Consider the following 14,980-nt stretch of genomic DNA (forward strand, 5'->3'; position numbering starts at 1 on the left):
ATCTGAAATCAACAGGAGCCCTAAGATTTCAAAGCTCCCTGGATCCCTTTGCTCTGTCTCTGACACCACTGGTTAGTAACAGGCCAGGGGTCTGGCTGCGGAGAGCCACCTCATCTCTTGCCAAGTCGTCCTGTCATCCTGAGGTGCTGGACCTGAGTTTATTTCATCCCAGTGTTGATTCAGTTTTTATTAGGTCACAACGAGTCTCAGAACCTTGATGGGAAGTCAATTCTTTTATTTGGTTATTTTAATCCTTATCCCCAAGTCTCATCTCTAGTCACCCCAGTGGCTCCCCTAATAAATGATTTCCGAAAGTAGAAATCCCTTAGCCCTTTGCTTATTAGCTAGCCTAGTTATCCACGGCCTATGAGTCAGCTGCTCCCATCCCTGGTAATGGGAGATGCTTCTTGGGGCCTTAATCTTGGAGGAGGTATGGCTGTAACTTCCTAACAACAGGACTTCAGCCCCAGGCAGATGCCAGGGAAGCCTTTCAGGGCCACTACTGTCCCATTCTATTAATGTCCCTCCTTGAGCAACTCTGTGCTGAGAATCCAATAAAACCCATAGGTGAGGTGTATAGAGGACAGGAAGCAGTCCCTGGAGCCAAGAGCATCTGTCCTCAGCCTCATGTGAGCTGAAGCTCAGATTCCAGTCCTTTTTCTGGAGGTTTCTCTTGAGAAGTTACAATGTGCAGTCAACTCTGCAGTGGCTCTACTCAGCCAAGCGTATCCATGGAAAACAAAACACTTTGTTCCTGAACACTTAACTAACGAATGAATGGCCAAACATGATCTGACTGCCCTACCTACCCACTGAGCCTAGACTGGTCATTAGGAATCACAGGTTTTAATTGCAGTTCAGCTATCAACACAGGACACAAGGTATTGACCGGCTCTGCCTCATTCCTGGTGAGAAATGCACCCAGAAAATAACTAATAAAAGGTGAGAAGCATTTTGTCTAGATAAATTCTGATGTTAATGACTCTGCTCTGCAGGCTTGTGTGAAGTGAGATGAGTTACACAATTTGTTCCTCTACTGTGTGTTCTAATTGTTTTCACTGGATCACGGGCTAATCGGAAGGAACCACCTAGAGTCACTGCTTTAATGTGAGTATGATCCGAGACTAGAGACAACCACCTCAGTGACAGTGATGCCAAACAGAACGTTCAGTGGGATACATTTAAACAGTGGTCTTGGTAGTTCAGTGGTCATTAGATAGTAAGCCCTTCCATCCTTTTAAGAAGCTCTGGTTCATATGGTCACACTCATATGATGTGGAAAATTCCTATTTAAAAAAAAAAAAAAAGTACAACAGAAACAAAACCCAGCAGAGAGTAAACCATGTTAATTTATTGGCATAGTCAATTTATCAACAAGGGTAGTTTTGTCCCCAGGAGGTGAGGTTGATTTCAATCTGCCATAACAGGTACCCACATGTCTTCACCTTGACAATTCAGCAATTCATGTTTCAGTCAGGGCCTAGGCAGAAACAAGAAAATGCAATAGTTGCTAGTTTGCAGCATCTTCTTCACATCCACCCTCAATGGGAGAGCCTGCCTGCGGCAGCATGCAGCACAACATCGGCAGCAACCGTACAAAGAGTCTGGGCTGCCTGCGGGCACAGGGCCTGCAACAGGTACACCCTTGAGTAAATCACTTCTCCTGTAACAGCTTTGTCCTAGAGCCTCCTGCCCTCATTCATGCTGGCGGACTGGGGTCCTCCCCGTTGCGAGACATTAAGATAGGGGCCAGCCACACTTCGTTTCCAGGAGCCAGACATACTTTGCTGACCCAAGGCTCCCACAAAGTCATAGGAGTCAGCCAGACAGGCACAGTGTGACTGCAGGTGAGAAGGAAGAGCCCAACATAAATGAAGTTTTACAGGTGCAAATTCTGAGATGAGATGAGACAGATCCAAGAAAAGGGGCTCAACCCTGGTTATAATAAAATATTTGTAATTCAAGATAAAAATGAGAAGTGCTTGGGGAGAGAGTTTCAATCTGGCAGACTGCTCACAGCATAGGCTTTGGAGCGTGAATGTCATGGGCTGTGCTGCTGTGGGGCTGACACATTTCAAAAGCAAAAGCAAATGAAATCTGAAGAACATCTCTCTGATAACTTGCCTTGCTTATCTTTGAAATAACAATGTAAATAAAGTAGCTGGGAGATCAAATCAGTCTGGAGAACCACAATCTGAACCCATCGACTGTGCAGAACCGCTTCGTCACGGCAGATGACTGCCACTTCACATTCCCAACACCTCTGCACAGGTAAAATGAGCCAGGCTCTCTGAAAGCAAAAGGAACTCAGCAGAACAGGGCTCACCCAGGGCGAGCAGCCCTAATTTAATGAAATGGCAAGACCCTGCCAGCAGGTGTGCCCGTATGTTTAGGAAGAAGGGATGTGTGAGGGCAGCAGCAGCCATGGGGGAAGGAGCATGCAGAGAACTGCCATTTCTCAGGCTCCCAACCCATTACATAACTCCAACAGCAATCACAATTATTTGATCTTGTGCAGGTAGATGAACCAGGTTTAATTAAAATAAGGTGGTTCTCTATCCGAGGATTGCTAACTGCACCGAGAGTCAATGTGCCAATTATTCTGCTTGTCGGGGCTGCACAGAGACTCTTTCATCACATCAGGAGCCGTCTAAGACCTGTATACTCCAAATCATTGCTGCAGGAACCAGTGTCCAAAGACACCAACCGGGAGGCAGAATCTCCAACTAAAGTGAGTTTTGGTAAGATCTCAAAACTTGAAGAGACGAGCCCTAACAAAGCAGGGACTCACCGGCTACTCCTTCTTCACTTTCACGATCTTTACGCTGCTGCCGGACGCCTTCTCAGCGTTTGCTCTGAACTCTGTCTTCAGGGCATCCCTCACTGCTTTTGCACAGATCTGGGAGAACCGGATGTAGCTGGAAAGTGAGAGAGGATGGAGGCTTATTACCAACAGCTAGACAGAGATGTCATCATGTGCGGCATCTTGGATTTCTTTCCATACTCTTTATTTGTTTTGGCTGGTTACTCACTATGGCAAAATTGGATTGAAAACTGGGAAATACCAAAAACAATCTATACAAAGGAGACAATCAGAAATGTGCCCCCAGATTAGCTGGTATTTGACTTAGAGATCCTAAGTTTTCTTCTTGGCAGTGTATCTTTTCATATTAATTTAAAATGAAGGATTTTTTTTTTTTAAAATCCCACAGTGTAGGAAACAGAGCAAAATGTGAACAGCTCTCACATAAATGATTCCCCAGCTCATTTCTGTAAGAATAATGTAACTAAAAACAATTATATATATATTAGAAAGAAAACTTTTGAATCTGTCACTGAAAATACCTCCTAATCAAGGTTCCCAAGGTGAACTAAAAGTTCTCAGAGAACAACTAGCAAAGGAGCTCACAGGCAGCTTCCTGTTTGGCAGGCAGACTTCATCTGTCAATATCTTTCTCTTCCAAAATAGTACTTTTCACTTTTCACACTTTCTGAAATCAGGATGGGTGGTGGCTGTGTCTCCTGCTTTAGGATTTATCTGAGGGGCTCAGGAGCAAAGGGTTTAACCTTCCCTTTCCTTGTGCATCTGCAAAGCAACAGATTAAAGTAACACCCGGCCTGCGAGGGGCTGGGAGGAGGAAAGCAAGGCGTGCAGGTGGGTGCATGGATGCCATGGGAGCTGGCTTACCATGTGGTACTGACTACGGGCGTACCATCCTTTCGTTCCACAAAACCTTGCTCGACCTGTCAGGACCCTGGGCCACTCACTTGTGGCAGGGCCTTGCGTATGACTTTTGGAAGGTGTACTGCCTGGAGCAGGGAAACCAAGTGGGTGCTAACATGGGCTGCTGCAGAGCTCTCCACAGTTTAGGGGCTTCCATTTTCTTCACGACTAGGAAAGGTCACTGTGGTCACGACTTGTGTGCCCCTCCTTCTGTGCAGGTGAGAAGTCTCAGGGCAGCGTGGCCAGCCCTAGGGTGCTGTGCACTTGGCCTTCACAGCGGCCATGCAGGGACCGCAGGCTTCCTCCCTCGAGGAGCAGCCACCTCAGTTTGGGGCCCGTGACCCCGTGACCCCGCAGCATGCCTTGTCCACGGCGACGCCATCTTGGCGGGTGGCCGCGTGGCTTGGCCGTCGCGCCGGCCTGCTGTGGCGGGCCGGGCCTCCCCAACGCTGCCCGGGCGTACCTGAGTCCAGCCTGCCGCCAGTACGCCACCATGGTGTCGCGAGCAGGGCGTGTCGGGCAGAACCGCTGAGTCGCTTCAGAGTCGCCTCAGTCGGGACCCGCCGCAGGAAGGTCAGGCCGCCTGAATAGCGGAAGGGGTGGGGCATGGACCCGCCAGTCACCGCCTCACCCCGCCCTTGTCACAGACGGGAGCCAATAGGGGCACCCATTGGCCGAGCGGCTTCCGGAAACCGCGGCCGCATGGACACCTGGGACAGCGAGGCCACTGCGTCCTGGTCACCTTCCCAGGTATAGTGGCAGAGGGCGGGGCCTCTCGAACCCGCGGTCAGACAGCCGAAGTTTCAGTCTGCACGTCAGGGTTCTACCAGGCAGGACGGTGACCTCCCCAAAAACTTCGCTGGCTGTACATTTGTATTTAAACAGCCATTTAAGATGGAACTGTATTGCAAAATAAAGTTTTATATAATTTTAAACTGAAGTTTAAATAAAAAATCATTAGGGCATCAGATCCTTTCCAGAGCAGGTGTGATTCATAGAAACCACACCAAATACTTTGTCCAACACGAACATTTAGTGGTGTTCTGCTTAGCTGGAATGTTATTCCACTTGTCAAAACTAGCTTCGTTTAATTCATTAGATTTAACCTGCTTTAATAAGTGTCCAAAGAATTCTTAAGCTAAGCAACCTTTTAAAGTAGGAAGACAAGAATTTTAAAGCCATTTAAAAGTCTCTGTGGTTTTGCATACATATTAACTAGTCTCTCTAGGAAAACTAAGAAGCTTGTTCCATAAAAGTCAAAAGCCAGGGCCAGGCAGTGGTGGCACACGCCTTTAATCCCAGCACTCGGGAGGCAGAGGCAGGTGGATCTTTGTGAGTTCGAGGCCAGCCTGGTCTACAGAGCGAGATCCAGGAAAGGCACCAAAAGTACACAGAGAAACCCTGCCTCAAAAAACCAAAAAAACAAAAACAACAACAACAAAAAAAACCCAAAAACGTCAAAAGCCAGTCACCCTGACAAGACAGTAGGGACAGTAGGCATCAGGGCAAACACCATTAGTGATCGGCAATCTATGGCTTTTTTGCAGCCATCCTCTGGCACCCCAAAACAGCATCAGTCTTCCAGGTGTCCCCTCCCCCGTTCTGTTCTCACCCAGCACCCCGTGTTAAAAGTACCGCTAATCTAGGTGACATTTGAGTCTCAAATGATGGATAGCTCTTCCCATAAAAAAGATGTTTTGTGGTCATAATTACCCCCCAAAGTAATTATATTCAAATAACCTGACATATCATGTCTTAGCAATTACAAAACCATGATTTTGACATGTGGCAATTTATAAGTTAAGTAAATGTGAAGTGCTAAGAGATGTGAACAGCTGCTCTTTTGTCTCAGGTTCTGTTTAAGAGTGATGCGACACTCAGGTAATGACTTTATTTTCTCAGTTAACATAACCAGCCCACAGTACAGCATGCAAATCACAAAGTACAAATTCAAGAAGGGAATGCCTTTACTAAGTCACAAAACTTTGGCAAATCAATACAGTACCCGTTAATACAATAAAATACTATTTTTACTGGAGTCAGAGATTACCTTAGTGATAATTTTCACTCCAAAAATATCATTTAAATCCAAATCCAAACACTGGTTTCTAACAGGGCGAGTTGTTTTATACAAATTAATTTCATTTGAAATTATACAATTTCTCTTTTTAAAGGGAGTTCCTCACACAGGTGGTTCTAGTTCACTGCATCAGTCAAGTGGGTAGACGCCAGGGCAGCTGGACTGTGTTCTGGTTGTCTGCAGCCAGGTCGTGTTCCAGTACCTAAAAGGCTTTAAGATTCTCCCTAAGGAGACCCGAGATCAACATGGATTTCTTCTAAGTACTTAAATAACAACAAACAAACCCGTTAATTGTTCACAAGAGCACAGACTCTCCTCCAGTCAGTCAGTTCCCTCAAGCCTGTCCACCCCAGACGATCACTTTGATTTAGAAGCTCTCCATCTTTTGATCAAAAGTCACAGCCTTACCCCAGCTCATTAAAAAAAAAAAAAAAAAAAATCTACCTAAAATAGCGGTATCTTTTAAATAACAAATAAATATGATGTCAGCTTGAAGAGTCCTGGGGGCCCTGTAGCTGCACACCAATTTCCATTGTCATTTTTCTACCAACGCTGCTGCGGCCGCCATTGGTGTCCTTATGCTTCCTCTTGCTGATGCTGTCAATTCTTCAATTTCAGCGTTCAGTTTGTGTATCACCCATTCCATTGCTTCTCGGCCCTTAAGAAGTGCAGGAATTTATTATTGTGAGAGCAAAGGTATACGAAATGGAGATGGCAAGCAGGACGGCGGGGGTGCTATAGGTTAAGCCTCAAGGACAGATCTCTGGCCCCTGCTTTCTTTTGCTTTTCAGTTATAATTTACCAGATACCAAAGGCCTTGAGCAATTGGCTTGATCCAGAAGCCAAATTTTATTTTGTGTGCAGATGTTGTAGAAGAATGTAAGGCTGCGTGGCAGGATGTCTTACTGACTGTGTGACTGGAGTGGTCAAGCCCCTTTTCTTTGTATCAAAGCTGTAAATCAACCGTGCACACACCCCAGGATCTGGTCCTTGACCCCCCTCCCCTCCCAGCCCTCTTCCTTCCTGAGGCTCTACAGTTTCTTGAGGAATGAAGGAGGAACACTTCAGGCTTCCTGTCAAGGGCCTCTGCACGTGCCGCTCCCCACCCGAATGTTCTTCCTGGATACTGCTTGCACCGACTCCCTCTCAGCACTTGGCACAGACATCAGTTATCAAACGCTCATTGAACACTCACGCCTGCCTTTACTGTTCCTTTCCTAGCGGGGTGCGGTATGATTACTGCTGCCTTCCTGAGTCCTCTGATGGCAGCACATTTGTTTGGCTGCCTGTGTATTGAGCATGCCTTGTCGGAATGACTCGGTGAGACATGTTAGAGCAACAATGTGTTGGGCATCTTCCCCCAAACTTACTGCTTTAACATGGGGGTCATTCCAATGGAGTAAAACAAGTGTGGGGGAACTCACTATTTTATGTACAAGACACACATGTGGCATGTGTATCAGATAATTTCATGATGGTAATCAGAAGTAAAAACGTCTAAAACTGATGGGCATAACAAACTATTGCCGAGGACCAGCACTTTCTGCAGACATAGCACTGTTCACATCCAAGCATGTCTAAATGGGCCAGGCCTGGGCTGCTTTCGATGCTGTCATGTCAACAGAGCTGTGCTGGACTCCAGAGCCCACACAAACACTGCCTAATGTTCTGCCTCTCCCTCCAGAGTGGCCAGTCAGCTTCGGGGACAGCTGCATTCAGCACAAGCCTTTACAGGCAGTGAACCTGGGGTGAGGAGCAATGAGGAAGATAGTGCCTGGCCCACTTACTTTGTTAGCGTTGGAAGATATGGTGCTTGCCATGAGTCCTTCAAGGTAGCTGCTGAGGCTGACCCCTTTCACGGTGATGATGGCTTCCTGGGTCAGGACAGTTCTAGCAAAACAACCCACAGCTTTAGATGACTCATGTTTGATGTTCAAAGAGCAAGCCACCAAGGAACAAGAGTTCTTCACTGAGCCAGGCCACTACCCAGCTTTACTTACTTCTCTGGGTCCTGGGGATGTGGCCTATATGTGAGCCTCTCGTCTACTGAGACCATATTTGTAAATGAGATCTGCAGCGGGAAGAAAAAGTCAGGACACTTTGGAAACTATGATTAGAAAGATTTCTAAAATCAACACACAACTCAAAATCTTATTTACTAAATTCACAAAACAAAAAACTTAAAATAAACCATCTTGGCATTACTGGGAAACTGTAATTTAAATTTCACTATTTAAATTTATACTTAAATTTCATCAAACTTTTATTTGGACAGGAAGGTGGCTCCACAGGTAAAGAAAAGTGTTTCCCTAAGCTTGATGACCTGAGCTCTATCTATCCCCTGGTAGGAGAGAGCTGACTCCCATGGTAGGCTGTCCTGACTTCCTTCATAGGGTTTCCTGAGCATGACCCTCCCCTATACTCTAAATGCAAAAAAAGAAAATGAATTTAGGAAATTCAGGGCTGGGGTGTATATAGTACTTCCCCTCCTTTATTATTATTTATTTATTTTTAACTTTGGGATACTAGGGGATTGGACTTTGGGCCACCAACATGCTAGGAAAGTACTCTATCATGCCCCTAGCCTTTAAAAGAAATAAATAAGCTGAACAGTGGTGGTGAAGCCTTTAATCCCAGCACTCCAGAGGCAGAGGCAGGTGGATCTCTCAGTTCAAGGCCAGCCTGGTATATAGAGCTAGTTCCAGGACAGCCAGGACTATACAGAGAAATCCTATCTCGAAAAAAAAAACAAAACAAAAACTATATATAAAAAAGAATAAAGGAGCCTCTCTTTATGTTGCCCCGAATAGCCCTGAATGCAATCTAGTCATGTTGGCTTTGAATTTGTGAGTCTCCTGCCTCAGTCTTCAAAGCAGCTGGACTACAGGCATATACCACTATGTCCAGCCAGACACTGCCTTTTCATAGCATGTACTCATGCACATATTTCATTTGTCATCTTAGGTCAAAGACTGAAGAATTAAAATAAAGAAGGCAGGACTCACGTTAGTGGACTTGAGCTCCATTGTCTTTCTTACCGGGTCAACTACAGAATGCTCTTGCACGTACGTTTTTGTTCTTGCGGCACCAATAAGCTACAGGCAACATTACAGTTAGTACCAGTCAAGCACATCCATCTTTCACTTAGGTACAAATACATTAATTTGGAGGTAACAGGGACTTGCACACAGAGGAAGCCAAGACTGACATATGCCCTACTTAAGGACTTCACCAGAGGCAATCAGCAACCAGCTCGCTGATGCTGTGATGTTGTACTCGCCACGGTGTGATGCTGATGCAGGGAAGGGGGCATCTGGAAGTCAGAAGACCCCGGGTAGCACCCTGTCTAGCAGGAATACCGCATCAGTCAGTGTCTCAAGCAGACCAGGGAGAAGCCCCGCCCCACCCCAACTGGCTAGGTAAGTAAGTAGGCCTCACAGCTGAGGGGGTACATCCATAACAAGTACCCTTCCATGGGTGTGTCCCAAGCCCACCCTCCTCTGCTGTGGTGGAAAGCAGGCTCCTTCTTCTGAATAGAGACCCAATACAGAAGCCTGAATCCAAGTGCCACCAGTGTTATCACACCAACTGGCATTCTAGTTTCTCACTGGTTGATGGTTTGTCATAGAAATAGAACCACTTTTACATGTAGAGAAAGTACCAGACCATGGCCTAAATGTTGAACAGCCAGCCAGACACAATCCTGGTCACTTAATGTTCACAACCTACAAGGGCCTAAAGTCACCTAATAGTTAGGACCCAACCATTGTAAATTCCATGGTAGGCCTCAGACTGGAGCAAAAGCAGGAAAAGATGTGACCCCTTCTCCACCGAGCCAGCTTGCTACAGCCATGGTACCTTTAGGAGGACTGAACAGTATTTCTAATTCACCACACATTCCTAACTCCTTTATTAGAATGTAATTTCAACATGGCAACTAAATGGAATATGGTAGAAGATTCCAGCACTTTCCCAGGCAGGGCATACTTACGGACTTCACAATGGAAGGCAGGCCCCACTCTGTGCTAAGGAGTCTATGGCTGTGCAGCTTTCCAGAGGGATCGACATGTCTGTCTAACACGTCAACACCAACCACGCTTGGGTTCATGGGGTTTGGGTATTTCTGCATTGCAGCTGTGGTAACCATTTCCCATGGGTGGCTGCAGACAAACCAAAAATGGTGGATGAAGTAAGTCATTCTTCTACACAGCAAGGTGTGCTTTATGGCAACAAGTTATGTTGGAAATAACTTTTGGAGACACTGAGCGGTGACAATTTTTAAATGTGTACAGCACCCCAGATGCCTTAAGAAGCAAACCCTTAGAGAAGCATGCCTCTCCCACAGTCAGTACCAAAGCCGGCTGGTCCATCTGTAGTCTGACCCACCCTTCCTATACTATTTATCTGTGCCTCTGCTCTTTGGAGATGGATTTCAAGCCACACCTGTGCCCACAAACCACACTGCTCTTGTTAATCTAAAAGCAAAGCAGGTGGGCATTAATCCATTTCAGTTTTGTAGAGAACCAGGCTGACAACTACACCTTGTCAACAGAAAACCTCAACCCCATTCATTTTCCAGAACCATAGACAACCAGTGACATGGTTTTAATGTTTTCATTGGTTAAGAATATCCTATAAACGAGCCTTAACTTCTATTTCATCTCAAGCCCCATTCCACAGTCCATGCAGGTACGTAAGCAACAGCTTCATCAACTGAAATAGCCCCCAATGGCAGTGATTTGGCCAAGCCCTGACTATCACGGAGGCAACTAACTAAAATGATAATCAGACAAGGCCCTCTCGGTCAGGAAGCCAGATTAGCTGCCTTCCATGCACTTAGCTTTTCTCCCTTTCTGAAGAATTAATAAAGGACCCGGGGCTGCTGTGCTTTACTGTGATTTGCCCCTCAGTGCTCTCCAGGCCGACTTTTTTTTTTTTTTTTTCTTTTCTGAGACAGGGTTTCTCTGTATAGCTTTGTGCCTTTCCCGGAACTCGCTTTGTAGACCAGGCTGGCCTCGAACTCACAGAGATCCGCCTGGCTCTGCCTCCCGAGTGCTGGGATTACAGGTGTGCGCCACCACTGCCCGGCGACTTTTTGTTTTGTTTGTTTTTAACAGCACCAGCAGGGTTTTATTTAGTGACAGTAAGGTTAATGACTCTCAAATATGGGACAGGCCACCTGGTTTATTCAAACTGAATCTAAACCTTAGATCTGACTCAACAGTAACATCAGAAATCTTTAATGACACAAACCCGTGTTAAACCAAGGACAGTTGAGTCTTAAAAGCTCTACTACTGATGGGCTGGCATCTACAACATGAGTGTTCAGTTCAGTTACAAAAGCACATTGGAGTTTCTTGGCTGCCACATCTTAAGCAGGTCTGAAATACACTGTCTCCTCCAGTCCAACTTTAAACAGCACCGCTGACCTAGCTCAAATCTCACCAAGGGCACACACCATGGTCACTAGTGTTCCAGCAATGAGTTTTAGCTGTATTGGTAAAAACATGATTATGTGAAAAAGATCTCGGCAGACATTCATGGAACACCGAAATCCTGACCACAGCTGGTGACCTGTCCAATCTCAGCCCTGTAAATGGGAACACTGTTAACGGACAGAGGTGGCAACAGTTGTTTTGGACTCTTAAAAAAGCTGTGCTGGGACATACTGTTCACTCAGATGCTGGAAGACTCAACAAGTGATTCCACATTGAGTGCTAATAATATGCCACGCCTCAGAAGTGCCCCAAAAATCCAAGATGTGTGGATGAAGAAAGACTTGGGATTCTGCTGGAGAGCAACGCTCTCAACATGGAACCGTGGAAATGGTAGAGAGACATCAGGACTGCAACCCAGGAGGTGAAGTCAGAAGCTCAGTGTGCTCCCATGTTTGCCATTCTGTTTTCTGAGACTCCACATGCGGAGCAGTCCAGGCTGCCCAGCACATACTATGTAGTACTATGTTCAGGCTAGCCTCAGATTCATGGCAATTCTCCTGCCTCAGGCTCTGAAATGTTAGGGTTATAGGCATGCAGCACATCCTGCTTGAGACATGGGTGCCATACGTGTGTGGGCTGGGTGGCTCGGCTATCTGGAGGGTACCGACAGCATTTATCTGCAGATCTGTCTTCTAGGAGACAGGCACTGGAGCGACAAAAAGGACTAAGGTCAGGCATGAAGAGTAAAAGACAGGAGGCCGAGGACCAAATGTCACTGAAAACACACACTGGTAGAAAGGTGAGGAAAAGGTTCAAGGGCAGAGGAGTGGAGAGAGAGACAAGCCGAGGGAAGAGTGCTGAGGACTGAAAGGGAGGAACCAGTTCTTCGCACATGGGACTTGTTGCCGGCAACTCTAAAGCATTCAGATCCAGAAGAGGACAGGGGTGTAGAATCTCTTCTTCTGAAATAGACTATCAAAGGCTGTGACCAGGTTAAAAAGCACTCTAAGGACTACAGTCCTATGGCCCCACAGTCCCAAAAGTGTTGATTCCCTTCTGGTTCCAGTATTCTGTCCTAATGGGGTACAGGAGACCCTCAGATGCAGCTGATCCACTATGGAAAAATGTTCACAACTTCTTTTAAAATTGCCCTCAGTTTTTAAAAGTATTGGCCTGCCGAGATTAAAACATACCACAAAGCTATACTATTAAAACAGTGTGGCAACAAAGGCGAAATGAAACAGCCCCGATCATCTGGAAGTGAATTCAAATGTTAAGTCAACGATAATTATGATAAGGTGACATTTTACAATAGAGAACAATGGGTCAGTCAACCAAGGAATGCTGGAACAGGGGGTTATCGGGGATGGGAGGGCTGGGTGGAAAGCCCCATGGTATCGAGTATGTGGCACTGTGACTTGGGCGGTGTAATTCCCAACACACCACAGTCTCTGGTCCTGTTTTCCATTACAAGTTCAGAGAACCATAAAGTTATGACTGGATGTGATGGCAGAGACTGGCTATTTGCTCAACTGTCATGGCTCATAGAATGGGAAACCAAGGTCACAAATTATCTGGAAGAGCAAGCCCTGGTCTCCAGACCTCTGGCTGTTCCTCAGGCTGACTGTCACCAAGGTTGGCATGATGGTGGTATTGACTGAGCACATCAGGAAGAAACTCCTCCTGGATGGGCGGCTGCCTGGATGTCCGTGGGAGGTCCATGAACTGGGGGGCCTCAATCAGGCCAGCCTGGGCCACCATGGGTTCAATTAGGATACCCCAGGGCACTGTGAGGCCGTCGGGTATCAGTCAGGGCACTCCAGGCCACCGTGAACGCGTCGGGGTTCCGTCAGGCCACTCCAAGCAACCACGAGGCAGTCGGAGCTCACAACACCCTAGGCACCATAAGGCCGTCGGGGCCTAGTGCTCTGCGACCCCTGCCGGAAGTCACTTCCGGGTCAGGCCCGACGGCCCGCTCCCGTCTTCCGTCAGTGGCTGGGGGCCCACGCCCGGGGTGACGGAGGCCCTAGCTCGGCTTGGGGTCGTGACCTTGGCGGGCCCCGGGCCCCGGGCTCAGCCCCGCTTGTTCCGTCACACCCGATGCCAGGAAGCTCCCCAACGGCGCGGGAACCGGTAGCCGCGCCCACACTCACTCAAAGACGTGCTCCGAAGTCCAGATCTTCATGGTGCCAGCCGCCTGCCCAGTGTCCTGCGGCGTCCCGGGACGACGAGGCACAGAAGTTCACCGGCCCCGCCCCGTCCCGGCCGGCCGGCCTCGCAGCGCGCAGGCGCCGTCGGGCCCAGCGCGAGGGCGCCCGGAAGTGCAGTCCCGCGGCTTGGCCGAGCCGGTTAGGCCCCGCCCTTCGGCACATCCAGGCCCCGCCCCTCGCGCTCCGCGCAACTAAGCCCTGCCTTCGTGAGGGCTCAGTGCGCTGGCGCAGAGCTGGATAGCGCGGAGGCCGGCGGGCCGGCGCTGTCCTGCGCATGCACGGAGCTTGCGGGCGGGACATTTTGCATTTGGCGGCTTCTTGAAACGTTTCATGTCTTCTCTTTGGACGTGGCCAATCCTGGCGGCGTTCACCAGAGCACGCTTTCGTGATGGTGTCTTAGAGAGTTAGTTCCACCTTTTACTTAAAGCTAAACGATTGTGGGTCGCAATCAGCGCTGTGCCCATTCTCCTTGCCAGCCCCAGGGGTCGTGACCTTTGGTGGGACAGGCTGCCTATCCACCAAGCAGGGACCACTGTCCTGCCACGGGAGCAGTCGGAGCATGGAGGCCTAGACCCGGCTGGAGCAGGGGCCATCGGCCCAGGCATATTGCTCTGGGGTCATAGGTCATCCCCAGCACCGTACCTCAGTGATGCCCACGCCCTTCTGTGCATCCATAACTTCCTGTTACATATTTCTTAACAATTACCACTCTGAGATCATCGTGTTTATCTGCTTAACTGCCACCAGAAGTCAGCCCTAGAATGCCAGGTCTGGCCTGTCTGCAGGATGGCCCTCAGCGCCTATGGATAACAGAGGTTCAAAGGTTATTGAAAATGCAACAATTATTTGAGTAATGAATTAGTTAAGCCATCTCATTTATCTGCTTGACTTCTAGTCTGTAGGCACCTGAGGATGAGGCTCTTGCTAGGCTTGTTCAGTGATATCCTCCTTGTATCTACCTAGTAATTACAGATGACATTCGTGAGTGAATGATTAAGTGAGGGGCAGGAGCGGATGGCATGTGGTTCTATTCAGAGATTCACCGGGTAAGATGGACGAACTGCTTGGCTTGAGTTTTAGGTATAGCTTCCCACCTCTGCTCATCCTGTTCCCCCCATCCTGTGCCTCCCTACTGAACAATTTGCTATTTGAAATGACGGGTGGAGGAAAATCTTGGTACTTAAGGAGCTCCTTAGAATTAATTGTTTCATTTTTGTCCCTACTTTGTTCAATTGTTAAAAACAAATAAAAGGTTCATTTAGGAGGGCAGATCATTCTTTTTTAAACAGCCAACGCCACTTACATTTTAAAAAACAGAAAAATTACATTAGATGGAAAGGATGGTAGCTGCTAAGTGCAATTGGTGGTACCTGGCTTTTATTTTATTTCATTTTTTTTAATATTCAGTACTTTGAGTGGTTTCTTGAGGAGGTAATGCTTTATGGGCTGCTGAGAGGGGCTCAGTCATGATTAAGATGTGTGAAGTTATCATTGCTGAATGTTACTGGCTCTGGAACCATCATTACAG

At 47.5% G+C, this 14,980-nt stretch overlaps 2 protein-coding genes across 2 annotated transcripts; both read right to left on the reverse strand.

The window, feature by feature from the left end:
- Positions 1 to 1,331: 1,331 nt before the first annotated feature.
- Atp5f1e (ATP synthase F1 subunit epsilon) lies at positions 1,332 to 4,337 on the reverse strand. The gene is made up of 3 exons (XM_036185209.1): positions 4,188 to 4,337; positions 2,792 to 2,918; positions 1,332 to 1,480 (listed from the first exon to the last, which is right to left on the reverse strand). Exons 1-2 carry the CDS (start codon positions 4,217 to 4,219, stop codon positions 2,795 to 2,797), a joined length of 156 nt encoding a protein of 51 aa, XP_036041102.1. The 5' UTR covers positions 4,220 to 4,337; the 3' UTR covers positions 1,332 to 1,480; positions 2,792 to 2,794.
- A 1,240-nt stretch (positions 4,338 to 5,577) lies between these two features.
- Positions 5,578 to 13,604, reverse strand: Prelid3b (PRELI domain containing 3B). Its single transcript, XM_036186265.1, has 6 exons — positions 13,396 to 13,604; positions 9,796 to 9,964; positions 8,810 to 8,899; positions 7,805 to 7,875; positions 7,592 to 7,694; positions 5,578 to 6,462 (listed from the first exon to the last, which is right to left on the reverse strand). The coding sequence occupies exons 1-6, from the start codon at positions 13,425 to 13,427 to the stop codon at positions 6,340 to 6,342; spliced, it is 588 nt and encodes a 195-aa protein (XP_036042158.1). The 5' UTR covers positions 13,428 to 13,604; the 3' UTR covers positions 5,578 to 6,339.
- Between the last annotated feature and the right edge of the window lie 1,376 nt (positions 13,605 to 14,980).

This window comes from Onychomys torridus, chromosome 4, assembly GCF_903995425.1.
Source record: "Onychomys torridus chromosome 4, mOncTor1.1, whole genome shotgun sequence".
In the NCBI taxonomy this organism is placed as follows: domain Eukaryota; kingdom Metazoa; phylum Chordata; class Mammalia; order Rodentia; family Cricetidae; genus Onychomys; species Onychomys torridus.

Coding starts and splice junctions, on each gene's coding strand:
- Prelid3b (XM_036186265.1), bottom strand. CDS start 13,427: ATGAAGATCTGGACTTCGGAGCACGTCTTTGA. Junction 9,965..13,395: donor ACTTCGGAGCACGTCTTTGA/GTGAGTGTGGGC, acceptor GTTTGTCTGCAG/CCACCCATGGGAAATGGTTA. Junction 6,463..7,591: donor TATCTTCCAACGCTAACAAA/GTAAGTGGGCCA, acceptor GCACTTCTTAAG/GGCCGAGAAGCAATGGAATG.
- Atp5f1e (XM_036185209.1), bottom strand. CDS start 4,219: ATGGTGGCGTACTGGCGGCAGGCTGGACTCAG. Junction 2,919..4,187: donor TGGCGGCAGGCTGGACTCAG/GTACGCCCGGGC, acceptor CTCACTTTCCAG/CTACATCCGGTTCTCCCAGA.